General features: G+C 31.9%; 2 protein-coding genes across 2 annotated transcripts; both read left to right on the top strand.

Moving 5' to 3' along the window:
* The first annotated feature begins 5,437 nt into the window (after window positions 1-5,437).
* LOC127902318 (auxin-responsive protein IAA31-like) lies at window positions 5,438-7,117 on the top strand. The gene is made up of 3 exons (XM_052441182.1): window positions 5,438-5,957; window positions 6,062-6,315; window positions 6,473-7,117. Exons 1-3 carry the CDS (start codon window positions 5,827-5,829, stop codon window positions 6,640-6,642), a joined length of 555 nt encoding a protein of 184 aa, XP_052297142.1. The 5' UTR covers window positions 5,438-5,826; the 3' UTR covers window positions 6,643-7,117.
* A 5,359-nt stretch (window positions 7,118-12,476) lies between these two features.
* LOC102630390 (chromatin structure-remodeling complex protein BSH) lies at window positions 12,477-15,351 on the top strand. The gene is made up of 10 exons (XM_006488638.4): window positions 12,477-12,738; window positions 12,848-12,936; window positions 13,126-13,220; window positions 13,325-13,396; window positions 13,488-13,535; window positions 13,664-13,747; window positions 13,866-13,904; window positions 14,072-14,154; window positions 14,263-14,325; window positions 15,143-15,351. Exons 1-10 carry the CDS (start codon window positions 12,689-12,691, stop codon window positions 15,240-15,242), a joined length of 723 nt encoding a protein of 240 aa, XP_006488701.1. The 5' UTR covers window positions 12,477-12,688; the 3' UTR covers window positions 15,243-15,351.
* Window positions 15,352-16,028: the final 677 nt, after the last annotated feature.

The following is a 16,028-nucleotide window of genomic DNA, read 5'->3' as shown; positions in this document are numbered from 1 at the left end:
CAAAATTTGCACCAACAGAAGTGATGATTGATATCATTAACTTCAATGTAACTTTCAAGTCCAAAGCTAACTATATAATGGATGTAACTTCGATATATAAATATAATCACTTTCAAATTCAATCCATCCATTTTACCTATTACAAAAGTAATAAACTAAAATTAAGCAGTAATTAAATAACACATATTTCATATTTTTCTTAAGAATGAAAGGGATTGGAATTATTAACTAATAATTACATAAAAGAGTAATTAAGTGACATGCAACTGTTTTACCAACCAAATATCCAACGATATAAAGGAAACACATGGGGCTTGCAGAAGAATGAAATAATTCATTACTGCATTGGAGCAGAAATTAATGGGAGTAAAATGGAGGTTAGATATGTTTTCCTTGAAAAGAAAATAAGAAAGATCAGTGCAATTCATCGGACCTAATTATATAATAAACAAAATTGATTTAGTTTGATGAGATGTTCCACATTAAAAAGCAGGTGGTTGGTTTTGTTGGTTTATAAAGAGATTGTTGTAATGAGTTTACCATATTGAAACAATTTGGTACGAATTGGATGTGCATCAATTTTCACACTAAGTATGATGATATAATTGGACATAGAAGTATTCCTTGTGTTCCTCTTATGGCTAGACAACCAACTTTGTCTTACTGCTGTAACAGGTTCGTTCATGAGCTCACTCGAGCAGACAATTTAATTTAATTAATTAATCAATTAATTAACTAACAACTTGCTAACTAGCTACGGTCTCTCTTGTGCGTACAAATCCACCATCAATCACCATCTAATTACTTTTGAATCTGAAATTATCATTTTGGATTTTGGAAATATATGCATGGCCGTATGATAAGTTAGCTAAGAAATGGATATTGTGATTAATATACCTATGCACAGTAAATTGGCATAACTAATAATTGAATATATAATATAAATATGGAAATTAAAATCAAGGAAATTATTAAGATTTGGTTTGTTTTATTAATTGTTGCTATCTAAATATTGTCACTAGGCTCAAATGCCCAGTCAAAGCTATAACGTATATGTTTATAGTGGACCCAATCCACTGTATAAGGTTACTACTATGGGCTGTGGGTTGTGATTTAAAAGGCATAGAAATATATAAATGAGGCCTAATATATATGGACTCAGCCAAACTCACTTGTGCGTAGGGTTGGGCAAACGGTTCACTTCTAAGGCTAAAAACCGAATGGTTTGAAAGTATAAGAACCGATCAGTTTGCCTTCAGTTCGGTTCAAAACCGAACCGAACTGAAAAACCAAACGATTCGGTCCAATTATTTAAATTTATTCTTATTTAAAATATAAAAACCTAAATTCTATATCCCTTTTTTCAAACCTTAATTTCGTAACCCTAAATCTAAAATCCAAAATCCAGTTATCATCTTTCTGAGCTTTCACCTTTTGGTATCTCTATCGCCCCATCTATCTCTCATTGTCGCAGTCTCTCCCTCGCCTCACGGTTTAGTGGCAGCACAGCCCATCAAGCGCGGTGATGTCGTCATGAACTCAATCTCTCAGAGTCACGCCTCAAGATCGCCGCTCGTCAAGCCGTCAACCCTTCAACCATCATCTTCAGTCTTCACACCTCATGGTTAATTGTCGATCATCTTCTCTCATCACTCACACCTCACGATCTCCCTCTCGTTGGTCTAAACCTCCTGATATCAACTCGTCGTCTTTAGTCTTTACTACTGCAAGTGTTTTTTTTTTTTTGTTATGTTGTGGCCTTTTTGTTTGTTTTGTTTCTGTTTAAATTGAACCTTATGAGGGGTTAAATTTGTGCTAGTGTTAGTGTATATTGGTTATTGGAATTGTACCCTAAATATTGTGTTGAGCAAATGCAATGGCTAATTCGATATGGCCACCGTAAGTGAAACAGATGTATAACTGTATATTGTGAGAATATTGATATGTAAACATTAAATCATCAACACCCTTCATTGCTTTCGGAATTTCAATATAGAGATTTGTTGATGTTCTGTTTAGTTTGAAAATGGATGAGAAGAAAAACAAACATTTGAAAGTATATATTGTTTGGTGATAGAAGTTAATTAAATATCTCATTTTAACTAGTTGAATTTAAATTGCCATATTCATGCAATTGTAAACAAATATTGCAGTATGGAAAAAAAATCAAGAATAAATTTATAATTAGTGGGCATAATTGTGAAGTAAATTAAAGTCATTGTTCAAAATTTTTTCATTGAGAGTAAATCAAATTATTAAATAAATCAAGATTGCTTATTTCTTTTTATTTTATTTATTTTAGATTTCTAATTATTCAAGAGTTCAAGACAACCTTGAGCGTGTAGCCGATGATTTTGAGCATGAAGTTGAAGTTCAAGTTGATGATAATGAAAATGATTCGGCAACAATTGTCACCAATGAAAACAAGTGGAAAAAGTCATCGTCATCCAAACCACCACTACCAAAGAAAAAAATGGCTCCAAGATCAACAGTGTGGCAACATTTTACTAGACTTCCAGATAATGTACAAAGTGCAAATGCAACTACTGTGGTCAAGAATTTGAATGTGGGATGGTCAGGTAGGGGACTAACACTTTGAGGACTCATAACCAAGAAAGATGTAAAAAGTACAAGGACTTCTAGAAAGACCAAATACCTTTGACTCAAGATGTTGGTAGTGATGAAGTTGTAGCAAGATTAGTCAAGAAGCTTGTAGACGAGCAACCGTAAAAATGATTGTTCTTGATGAATTGCCTTTTTTCTGTTGTGGAGAATCTGGGTTTTAGGCGTTTTTGCAGTGTAGCGGCTCCGAGATATCTTCTCCCATCACGAAGAACCATTACTAGGGATACTTTTAAAATGTATTTAGAGGAAAATGTTAAGTTGAAAAGTTTATTGGCTAGGAATAAGTAAAGAGTATCTTCGAACACTAATATTTGGACTTCATTACAACTGCTAGTTGCATGGTCATCACAGCTTACTTTATTGACAGAGATTGGAATTTGTATAGAAAGATTATCAGTTTTAACACTGTTAATGATCATTCATCGGGGACAATTGGTAAGCGACTTGAAAAATGTTTAATTGATTAGGGTATCAAGCAAGTGTTTACTGTAACTGTTAATGATCATTCATCAAATCTTTGTTACATTTTTTAATTTTAATATATAATATGAAGTTTACTTTAGCTTTATTAACGTTGCTTTTTTTTCTCTTCCATGACATTGAATATTTGTTACAATTTGATATGTCAAATTGAACAATCTTTGGAATCATTGTCCGCTAGTAATGATAGTCTTTTGGGTTTGATGGCAATTAAAATAAAGAAAATTTTTTACAAGTATTGGGATGGTTGTTTGAACATAAATAAGAGTTTGATTGTTGCTTATGTACTTGATCCACGGGAAAAAATGAAATTCGCAACACATTACTTTGAGAAATTATATAGCAAAGATATGGCAAATGTGTTGAGATGAAGGAAATAGTCAAGGATTTGTTGATTAAGCTTTATGAATCTTATAATGCACAGTATAAACCAGGTGGAATGGGGAGTCCAAGTGGAAGTGCAAGCGAAAGCCAAAATTTAGCTATTGGAAGTGGAAGTAGTTCGAATTTTTGGGATTTGGGTGATGATGATGATGATGTTATTATTGAGGATCCTTTCTTCAAATTCAGTGAAGCAGTTGCGATTAGTGAAGGCAGCCCAGAGTTGTCAAATGAGTTGGATTTTTACTTAATGGAGAAGATTGGAAAAATTAAAAAAAGTAATTTGGGCATTAAATTTGATATTTTGTTATGGTGGAGAGTGAATAGTGCCAATTATCTAATCTTGTCAAGTATGGCAAGGGATGTTCTTGCTATTCTGGTGTCTACTGTTACCTCTAAGTTCGCCTTTAGTACTAGAGGTCGTATATTAGATTAATATAGAAGCTCTTTGACTCCAAACATTGTTGAAGCGTTGATACTATTACAGAATTGGTTGCGAACTTCTATTTTTGTGGATACAATAGCAGACCTAAATAAATTAGTTGAAGACAATGACTTTATGGACCAACTTACGAAATGTATATTTTGTATAATTTTAATTTGCTTTTTAAGTATCATCAACCTTATACAATTTTTTTAATTTTAATTTAACTTTATCTTTAAGTAATATTAACCTTGTTCAATTTGTCCTTTTTTTATGTAGAACTTCGCAAATCAACAACAGTCGACCAACTTGATAGGTCAACATGAAAACTGCAGTTGATCATAAACTATTTTTAGGTAATGAAATTGATATATATTTATTTGTTAATTGTTAAATATCACTTTATTTTATTTAGTTTAATTATTGAGTGCTTTGTCTCACTTTGAATTTTGATGTAGGTGATATGGATGGTGGATGTAGTTTTGCCTTGTGTTATGGTGGAGTTTTATCGGATGTTGATGTAGTATCGTGGACTTGCTGTGTTTTCTTTTTTTTGTTATGGACTTATAATTTGTAATATATTTTAAATTTAAGTGTGTTTATGAATTGTGACTATTTCGTATTGGGACTTTATTGTTTTGCTTTTGACTTGAAGACTTTGTATTTGTTTATTTATATCTAGTGTTACTATGTGTGTAGTGTGTAGTTCAATAGTTGGTAGTTAGTGTAGGTGTAAACTGTAAAATTCAGTAAATTAGGTGAAAGCTGTAAAATGTACTAAGATTGGGTTAAAACTGCAAAATTCAAGAAAATGTACGAACCAAACCAAATCGAACTGAACAGTTCTAAAATTTAGTTTGTATTTAGTTTGAATCCCTCAGAACTAATCGGTTTCAGTTCAGTTCAGTTCTAATCCCGAACCAAATTGAAACCGGGAAATACCTACCCTTACTTGCGGGGTATTTGACCCATAAGCAAATGCCTTGTAGAATGAACTGATGGACAAGATATAACCTTGAAAAACCCATTAGAAATCCAATATTGTCCAATAGTGTGCCTGCCCCTAATTGAGTTTTAGCAGGATTAGTGCTTTTAATTTGAAGGCAATCTCTGGCCAAGCTAGAGATATATTATTTAGAAATTTTTAAAAAACGAGTCAAAGGTTAACTATATAAAGTCATTCTCAAGTGCGGATACCTTTTTTTATATATATATGAACACGCACACTATTAAATCATATGCCTTAATAAAGTATTTGTAAGAAAAGAAAATGAGAACGGCCACACCTGAAAAATATATATATATATTGGTTGATTTATTTAAAATATTCATAAAATCATCTTGTCATGCAATTAGTCATAAAGAGGGAGCTGGTCAATGAAATGAACGAAAATAAATAAAGAAATGAGAAAGGCCAGGCCATGCCAGGTTAGTAAAATTAAAGCCGCGTGGACATGTCGACCACTCCATGGACAAATAAAACTGAATGAGGGGAGGGGTTTCCGTCTGCTGTTGAATTTTGAATAAATGCATTTGCATCACTTTGCTTGCCTGTTGCTTATCGCTGCTTGCAATCCTCTTCTCATTTTTTTTGTTTTAAATTTTGGTGAATATTGAATTGAATATATATCCCATCTAATTATTAAACTTGGGTCAGCTCAGGTTGCGGCTTTCTCACTCTTAGTAAGCTTGCTTAGATTGATCGTCGTCAAGTATTTCGTTGGCTGCTACAATATATATAATTTAATTAAATGAAATGGTAAAAGATGAAGTAAGATTATTAAGCCAGCCATGTTCATCTTCAATAGACAGCAGTAGCAGCAGCCACCCACCTTCTATGATCTTTTCTTCATCACTCATCTTCTTCATCTTCTCTGGCAGCAGCTGTTTCAAACCACAACGAAAGAAGAGATTTGATGAGCACCTGCACCGATCTAAATTTAGGTCTCAGCATCTCACTCTCACCGTCACTATCTCCACCCACCTCCAACAATAATAATATTATTGGCGTTACTATTTCCACTACTACAAGTTACCGAACAATAAGGTCTGTACTTCAATTAATTAATTTGTACATGCATACATATACATAACTCTTTATTCTGTATATAAATAAAATAATCAAATACATGAACAAATTATTATATATAGGGGGCAACGTCAACGGTTGGACTGGCCGCCGATCAAACCACTGTTGAGAAGCACACTTAATAAGCTTGCAGAGAAAGCAGATGAAAATGATGGTCGTCATCATCATTCCCAGCAATATGGTTCTTTATTTGTAAAGGTGTATATGGAGGGGATTCCAATAGGTAGAAAGCTGGATCTATTTGCACATCATGGTTATAATGCTCTCGTTACAACACTCAGTCATATGTTTACAATTAAAACCACCAATATTCTCTGTAAGTCTTACTACAGCCAGCACTTTTGTGCATTAACTTTCATATTTATATGTGTGCCTGCGAAGGTATTAAATTTTACTTTCATTTAATTTGCGTCTCTTTGAATCCAATTTAAGTGATATATGTGTAATTATATATGCTGATCATGAATGTACAGGCCCTGACGATAGTGATGATCATGGTCGTGTTGTTCATAGTTCTTCTAAGGACTATCAATATGTGTTAACATATCAAGACAAAGAAGGAGATTGGATGATGGTTGGAGATGTACCTTGGGAGAAAGATCACATCATCATCATCATTATAATATATGATTCATCCATATAAGTCTTAACGAATTTAACAATTTCTGTATTAATTATAATTAGCTAGCTAGCTGGCTTTCTTATTAGTTGATCTTCATTTATACACCCCCCAACAATTATAACTTACAGATTTCATTTCTTCTTTGTGTTTAATTAATTATGTGCATAGGATGTTCTTGACCACCGTGAAAAGACTGAAGATTACAAGAGCTGGCAGGTGTCATAGCTAGCCAGGAATATTTCATACAATTAAGTTCATCGTCAGTCCATTTGCAGCGTCAATGTCATGTCCCCCTATAGTTTCGATTATGCATCCAGCACCAAGGAAAGAGCCACTAGCTAGAGAGAGGAACTGATTATATTTTTGTACACTAATCTTGATTAATTTACACCAATTGATGATATATATAACATATATATTTATATATATTATTCCATGTATGTTATTAATTAATTCTTAAATTTTTGTATCACCTGGACTTTTTTCCTTTTTCTTTTTTTTATTAATGTTACTATCTACATAAATATATATATTATAACTCGAGGATTACAGAAAAATTTTGGATTATACTTATAGTATAATCCAAAATTTATCAAGTACACAGCTTGGAAATCACCTAGACCTAGGTGCATTATTTCTATATTCAAATTAAAGTGTAAGTGTGTGTGTGTGTGTGTGTGTGTATACACGCATGCAGTTGAGGAGAGTAACTTTTCAAATTTATGGAAATTGTTCAAAGACATGCATCAAAGCAATTATAGTACAGTTAGAGAGAAGTAAAAGCAAAGAAAGGATGTGGTCTTCATTTTTATTAATATTTTACCATTTCTTTTTATCTGTTGTGCTTTGGCTTTTATTTTTCATTTTTAAGTGAATCAATGTGGTCCTCCTGCCGCCCCATGCATCATGAATTGTGTTATGGCGTTTTCACGATTAGTTTTTTTGAAAAAATTCATTGCCAACAGCAAACTATCTTGTAATGTGTAAATCATGAGCTCGAAAATTGCGATTCAATTGTAAATGGGATAGAGAGACAAAGAGGCGTGCAGAAGATATTATTAACTCATTTGTAAATGTAATAGTCAGTAGTGCGTATATAGTAATGCAAGAACAACAATGATACGAATTGACCAAGTGGATATAGAAAGCAGATAGAAAGGATAACGCAATTAACTTATACTTTAATCTAAACATAATTAAATCTCATTGTAATTCAAATGAATCTATAAGATTTTGATAATGCTTTACAGTAAGGTTGAATGACACTCTAATTTAAATAATTATACAAAAGAGATTTTGATAGATAATCCTGAAGAATTTATTAATCAAAAGCTTATTAAAATAATGATAAAACCTTCCTATTTATAATAGAGTAAATTTACTACCTTATGTTAACTCAAATAGAGAAATTAAATAACAATTAAATTGTAAATAAAATACCAAAACACATACCGATAAGACACTAATTAAAATGAAAAATATAAAAAAGAAGTTCACAATCACTTAAAATTTTAAAGTATTTTAATAATGTCCTAATTTATTCACTCCCTCTTAACAAAAACTCATCCTCCAGTTTATTTAGAGAATGAAACTCAAAGTGAAGAAGTAATACATCGTAGGACTTGAATTTGTAGCCTTTGTCATCAATCTTTCTTAAAGCTCATAACTCTATGCATTGTCTTCTTTTTAATCTTGCTTCTCACTCTGTGAAAAGGTGAAGTCTAATGAATCACGTCCAAGTCTCTAAGTCTTTTGCTAAATCTCACTCAATATTTTCGTTAGTTAACTTTATCTTTACAGCCCAATCTTGTTCAAGAATAACCTTATTGTCTTCAACGTGGATAAGCGTAATCATGTTAGTCATTGCTGGGATCTCTTTGACTTGATTTAGCCACACAAACTCAATCATATTATTAGGCTCAATGGTCAAATCAAGAGTAAGGATGTTATACCTCTTTTTTTAAAATCCAAAATCGATCAACAATCTCATCATGATCATTATCTTTTGCATTTACTGGTATAAAAAGAGATGGTTCGACCTCATGATATCAAACAATTCTTTAATTTCATCTTGTCCTTGTCGAATCTTATACTGTAATTGCTCCCACCAACCTAAAACATCACATGTCCACTTGAATGATGCAGGAGAGATGGCAAATTTCGATGAGAAAATTTAATGAAAATCTTCCATCATGCAAATTCAGTAAAAAAATATCGTCGGGATTACCATCAAAATAAGGGATATCTTATAATTCAAAAAGACAATATGACCTTTGATATTCTATAATTTTTTTATCCCTCAACTAAAAAATACAACCAATGGTAAAACTATAAATAAAGCTTAACTTTCAGGTTTAGTGTCACTATAGGTCAATGATTGTGATTCAGAACGATGATAATTGAATCTACTAGATATGGTGGTAAGAAAGTCAATGATGACAACGACGAGGGAGGATTTGCGGCGATGAAGGTGGATTGAAGTGATGAAAATTATAGGTTTGGGGCTTACTTATGCGGTGGTTCTAGTGGTGGTTAAGAACAATAAACAGTCAGGTAGGGCGGTCGCTACGGATCGTAATAAAAGTGACAATCGTCGGAGAAGGCGGTTGGATTTAATGGTGGGGCAAGTGGTGGAACTCAGGGTTTTGGGTTGTTAGTGTATCGGTTTATGGAGGCAAAAATCCAAATGTGATCTATGGTTTTGGTCATTGCTTTTCGAAGAGTTTGGTGGTGGTTTTGAATGGCGATGATGGCTGGTGGTGATGGAATATGATCCTCTCCCGATCTGAGCACTACTGAACTTTTAAAGATCTTTTACCATGTGTCTTTTAATGATAGTGTATGGGTAAAATTTAACTTCTTTTATTTTTTTTTAATTATTAACAATCAATCATTAATTGAGTTATGCGCTCAGGACATGATCAGATCATGAGAGAATCCTGATCCGGTGACAATGGCGACTTGAGTGATGGCAGTGAATAGTGATGGTGGCTGGCGGCTAAGGTTTTGCAATTTTGGGATTTTTTTATTTTTAGTTTTTGTGATGGATTTGATGGGGATAGATGTGGATAGCCATATTATTCTAGGATTGGACTAAGCTAATGCTATTAAGTTACACTTTAATCTTTAATTGAAGATTTAATTTTAATCCAAACGACTCAAATAAGATTTTAATGATGTTTTACAGCGATATTAGATAAAACTCTAATTCAAACAACTGTACAAGAGAGATTTTGATAAATAATTTAAAGGAAATTATAAAAGAGAGATTTTTATTAATTAAAAGTTTTAAAAATAATGAAAAGACCTCCCTATTTATAATAGGATAAATCAACTTCAGAAAATTAAAACCGTACTAATTAAAATAAAAAAAAATACCAAGAAAGTTAGAAACAATCGAAATTCTGAAATATTCTAACAACGTTGTTTAAATCATGAATGTTTTGAGAAACAAGGTCATCCCGACCAATTAACTAACTAAGACTAAGGGGTGTTGGTTTTTTTTAACTTAATAACTTAATTGACTCAATTACAATTAGTTAAATCATTAAATTTGCTTTTTTTTTAAACTTAATGAAATTTTTCATTCATTAAGTTGTTAAGTTATTAAACTATTTTTTTATCTCTTTACATAATTTAAAAAGTTTGAATGACATCAATAAAAAATATTCTCCAAAAATAATTTGATCTAATTAATTATTTTCATCTTTACCCAAATGAAAGTTACTAATTAGCATTATTTTATATATATAACAAGTGGAAGGTTGAGCACCAACTAGCTAGCCAAGCATTCGATGAGGTGCATGCATTGATTTAATTATGTTTAATTTAATATATACAGCATGATCACATGACAAAAATTGCTAATAAATTAATATTCTTTCTTTTTTCGCATCTTAATTAATTAATTTACTTTAATTAGTTTGATGTTGGAGCTAATTCTTAGGTGGGATTTTCTTTTTTCTATGAAATATGAATAAATTTGAATTAGTCACACACGCACCAATGTAAATGCGTATATCTTTTTAAATATGAAATCCTTGTATACACTATATGGTGTATTAATATTTTTATCATTGTTTGTTCAATTAGGGGTTGTTCGGCACCCCTCATAGCATGAGATTGCATTGCATTAGCAATATAACCTCATGTTTGGTTGTAGGAATTGGCTCATAAAGCATTTATTTTTTTTAACTTTATTTTAATAATAAATAAATATAAATTTTTAATTTAATATAACATTATATAATATTAATTCCTATTTTCTTTTATTTTTACATTATAATTATTAATAAAAATTAATAAATTTATTATTTATTATTCAATAATTTATATTATATTTTTATTTTTATTATATTAAAAACTTAAATAAATAATAAATTATTCAATCGTATTATAATAATTAATATTTTAAAAATAATAATATTAATAATATTACATTATTTGATTATATTACTATAATTAATATATAAACACTTATTATTTTTAAAATTTTAATATAACTAATAATAAATACTTTAATATTAATAATTATAAATAATATTAATTTAAAATTAATAGTAATATAAATAATGATATAAATATTATTACATATACTATAGTTCGTGTTGCACTAAACATGATATTGCATTACAACTTAGTAGGCCTACCCATAATAAATTCTTCTAAGGTGGGGCTATTTGAACCCATAATTCTCTCTCTACACTCTATTTTTAGTTAAAATTTTTATTATCTAAATAATTTTTAAAAGTTACTGAACTAACCTTTTCTTCTCTTTCTCTTCTCAATTTCAAAAAGTCTCTCTAATTTATTCAAATATATTTTTTTAGCTACAAATAATTGGTATCGCTAACTAAGAGGAACAAAATCTACTATTTAAAAATGAACATCAACAAATTTTTATCCGTCATGAAAGTTAATGGATATCAAAATACTAATTTTTACCAAACAAGAAAGCTAATGAATATCAAGAAATAATTTCTTATATATAGAAAGTATGAAATATAAATCATGATATGTTAAGAAAGGTAAAAACAAAATTAAAAGAGAGTGGAATTGATTGTTTAGTTTGCAGAGAATAGAGAGAGAATCTGCAATTGTAAGATAGCGAAAAAAAGTGATTAGTGAAGGACATTTTTTATATTTTTAAATTTTGAATTTTTAATAATGAATTTATTTTTTAAAAAGGGTGTAGAGAGGGATTTGGAGAATTCAAATAGCCCCACTTTTATCTTACTAGTCCCCAATTTTCAATTAATATTTTTTTATATCCCATAATGCTATTATTAAAATAAAAAATTGAAAATAAGTATGTGTTTCTCTTTTAAGTTCTTAGTAGATCAACTTCTCATATCTCTCATTTTTTTTCAATCGATTCACCATTTGAATCAAGTATTAAACTGAAATTGAATAAATTTTATGTTATCACACAAAATCAAAACCAATATCATCAATGGCAATAAAACCCATCACTTATTTATAAAATTTAACAAAACCTAACATTAAAACTCATCGTATATGGTGGAGGTAATAGATTGATGGTGAAAAAAATAGACGGTGGTGATGAACTTCTTATTAATGTTGCAGTATGCATTTGCTAGAGGAGGGTAAGAGGAGAATAAAATAAAATAAAAATATTTTTAATGAGGATAATTCTGAAAAGTAATAGTTTGTGAGGGAATTTGAAGGGATCAAAGTATCATTACTCTTCGTTCTAATCACCGATTGGGATTTTTTCAGAAGAGGAGTTTTATCAGGATTTTAGGGGTGCTAATAGTCCAATCCTTTAAAATAATATGACAAAAGGCCAGACATATTACATCAAAATGAGATGGGCTGAAGAGGGAGTGATTGGGTTGGGTTTCGAGAGTGAGTCAATCCAAAACAGAAGTGGGCAGCAGCTACTGGCTTCGGCTCGCATCATTAGAAGTTAAAACGCAAACGTTTTATCGAACTTCCATCCAAAACGAAAACCATCCCCTCCGGCCGCCTTCCTGTATTGTGTAGTAAATTAATTTGAACACTCTCTCTGGGGGACTCAGTCTCGGAATTTGTCCGATTCTTACAAATGAAACTTCCGGCAACTTCATCTTCAAAAGCCCCCGTGAAGTTCAGAATGTAATCAGTATCTTCTCCTTCTTCTTCTTTACCTTTTGAGTTTTGATTATATTGCTGTAGTTGTTGATTAATTTTATGTTTTTTTGCTTTAAAATAAAATAAAATAAAGGCCAACGGCAGACAACTTGGTGCCAATTCGATTGGACATAGAGACCGAAGGCCAGCGCTATAAGGACGCTTTCACTTGGAACCCTTCTGGTAATCGTTAATTACATTGACCTCTTTCTCTCTTTCAGTAATCATTAATTACGTTTACCTCTTTCTCTCTTTCAAGTTTCATTTTCTTGATTTTCTCAGATGTATTCAATTCATTCTTACATTTCTTTATTTTTTCTTTCAAATTTTAATTTTTAATTATTAAAATAAATAACTGGGGAAAAAAAAAAGATCCTGATTCGGAGGTTGTGGTGTTCGCCAAGAGAACTGTTAGAGACTTGAAACTTCCCCCTCAGTTCATAACTCAAATTGCTCAATCCATTCAGGTCTCTCCTGATTTTATATTTATAACATTTCAAATTCAACCCTATTTTTGCTTCCTTTTAATTTTCCTTTCTTTTTTTAACTTACCGCGTTTTAATTTTGTCAGACTCAGCTTACTGAGTTTAGATCATACGAAGGACAAGACATGTACACTGCTGAGAAAATTGTCCCCATCAAGGTCAGCTTTCTTTTCTCTTTCTTTTCATTTTATAGTAATTTTCAACTTGTATATATGTGCCATGTGATTATGCTTTGTTTCTTCTTCTCAGCTTGATCTTCGGGTCAATCATACTCTTATTAAGGATCATTTTTTGTGGGTAAGATTTGGGAACTGCTGTTGCATTTCATTATATGATTGTAAATTGTTTGTGTCATGTTTTTGCTTCCGTTCTGGTCCTCATGCTTTTTGTTGTTATGCATTCTACCTTTGTTTATTGCATTTCAGGACTTGAACAATTATGAAAGTGATCCTGAAGAATTTGCTAGAACCTTCTGCAACGATATGGGCATTGAAGACCCAGAAGTTGGGGTAAATTGATTAATTATCATATGACTTGTATAAATAAATAGAAGATGAGAGCTGCTCTTTTGACTTCTACACTATGTTTTGAGAATTCTGAAGATAAGCTTTTGTTTAACTTTTGCAGCCTGCAGTTGCCTTTGCTATCAGGGAACAGCTTTATGAGGTCATGATTATACCGCCTCTTTGAGCTCTTGTTTGTTTTTACTTGCCATATAAAACTTATTTTCTTTCTTTTATTTATTTATTTATTTTTTTTTTTTTGGGGGTAGTTGACATTAGATTACTATTTTGGTTTTCTTAAATTGGAGTTTATGGTATTCAATGTTGTAGATTGCAATTCAGAGTGTAGCTTCAGCAAGAGAAATCAAAATAAGCAAGAAGGGTCGACGGGGAGCCGAGCATGCCATATCTAGGTTTGCTTTTCCTGATCTTTCTTACTCACGTTTGCAGATTTCAAAATGAGAAGATTGGTTAAATCTTATTTTCTCTACATGCTAACCCGGTTATGCTCTCTCCCTCAGTAAAGGAGGTGGTAATGCATTGGACTTGATGAAGTTATTCAGATACAATTCTAGCGTTGTTAGGTATGTATGGTCATTTCATACTGAATTTAGTTGGAAAATTACTAGTTTGCTGAAACATGAATATTTTATCAATTATAATCTTATTCTGGTTGGTAGTGGTAAATTTCACGATTGTTTTACTTCAATGTAAAATAACTTAGCATTTACACTAGAGACATTAACCATGGCCCATGGATATTGGGCTATGTTATGGCTGATATTACTTAATCAAAGCTTGCTGTGACAAGAAGCAGTTCTTACGCTGCTCCACATAAACTGTTTCATAGTTGCTTTTTGGCATTTCATAAAACTTCATAAATTCAATTATCAGCTTATAATCACGTAGCCGAAATTTAGAAGAAATTGCATAATCACATCCATTTTCACACTGGAAGTAAATACTAGAGGTGCACCTTCAAGAGAAGAAAACTGTATCTTTCAATAAAAATGAAAATGTATTATCATTCTTTTCCCACACCCTGCGTCCCTAACTGAATGGTGCATAAGAAATCTTTTGTAGCTCATTATTTCGATATGCTAAAAGCTCAGAATATGAAAGTGCAAAGGAACGAATAATCACCTTGCCTAAACTTGACAACTGAAGGGTGCCACTTGTTTATCATCATTTTTAATGATCAGCTTGAATTAGCAATCCGGTTTTTCCCATTTTGGAATTTCAATATGGGAAACATCAGTTCTTGATCTTCTAATTTCCGTTTGCTCTTTAATATGTACTGCTTTGTGGTTTATGGTGTTATTACACTAAGCAAGTTGGTTCAAATTGTATGTTTCCTTCAAGTTATGTCATGATTTGCCTCTTTGTTTCCAAATGCATCAGGAAAAGAAAGGAGTGGTACGTGTATGAGCCAATTGTCGATATTTTATCAAATGAAGAAGTGGATGCCCTTGAAGCAAGAGAAGATAGAAACACTCGTTGAACCAAAATATCAAAATGTGTATAATTGCTATTTTGGGAATGGAAAAATTGTATTGTATCAGTGTCTATCTTTACTCCAATAGATGTATCTCTTCTTCCATTTGTCTTTACATTCCTCTCTGTTTTGAGTTATGTGGTATGTAGTAGCACCCGAAGTGTGTGAAACATTAGATCCTATGGTCTGCATACACTAATATATAGGCATATGCACTGCGCCTTTTGGTTTTAGACCTTGGTGTGTCTGGACCTGGCCGCAGTCGCAGATCTCGTACAAGTGACTTTTGGAACCATGTCTTGTTGCATTTCTTCAATCCGGCAAGTGCACGGCTAAGATCTTGGGAAACAGATTTGATTTGATCAGGCACCAAATTGTCAAAAGTCCTCCGAATCAAACCCGTGCCATGTGCGCTTAAAATGGGATGACAGCCGGAGAGCTATTAGTGTGTAATCATATAATTACCGATTAGTAAGAGTATCCCAAGGCCATAAGATCACATGTTGCCAGCAAGGCTAGTATATACGTACGAGATGAGGAAGAGCTTTAAATTGATTTGTTTTTGTTAAATATCCGCAAAATCAAATACTACTCAAGTTTTCGTCAAACAATATGATGTTGTCTTGTTTGTTGTCACAAATGCTGGCCCAAACCCATACCCGAACCCGATCATGATGTTAAGTTTTGACCTTATTGATGCGGACCCTACGACTCTCGTTATCATGCAATCTGATCCATCTCTTTCTCTTCGACTTTTAGCCAAGCCAAGCCAAGGACAATAAGAACTAAGAA

Source organism: Citrus sinensis, chromosome 1 (genome assembly GCF_022201045.2).
Source record: "Citrus sinensis cultivar Valencia sweet orange chromosome 1, DVS_A1.0, whole genome shotgun sequence".
Lineage (NCBI taxonomy): Eukaryota > Viridiplantae > Streptophyta > Magnoliopsida > Sapindales > Rutaceae > Citrus > Citrus sinensis.
This window is presented reverse-complemented; position numbering and strand designations above follow the sequence as displayed.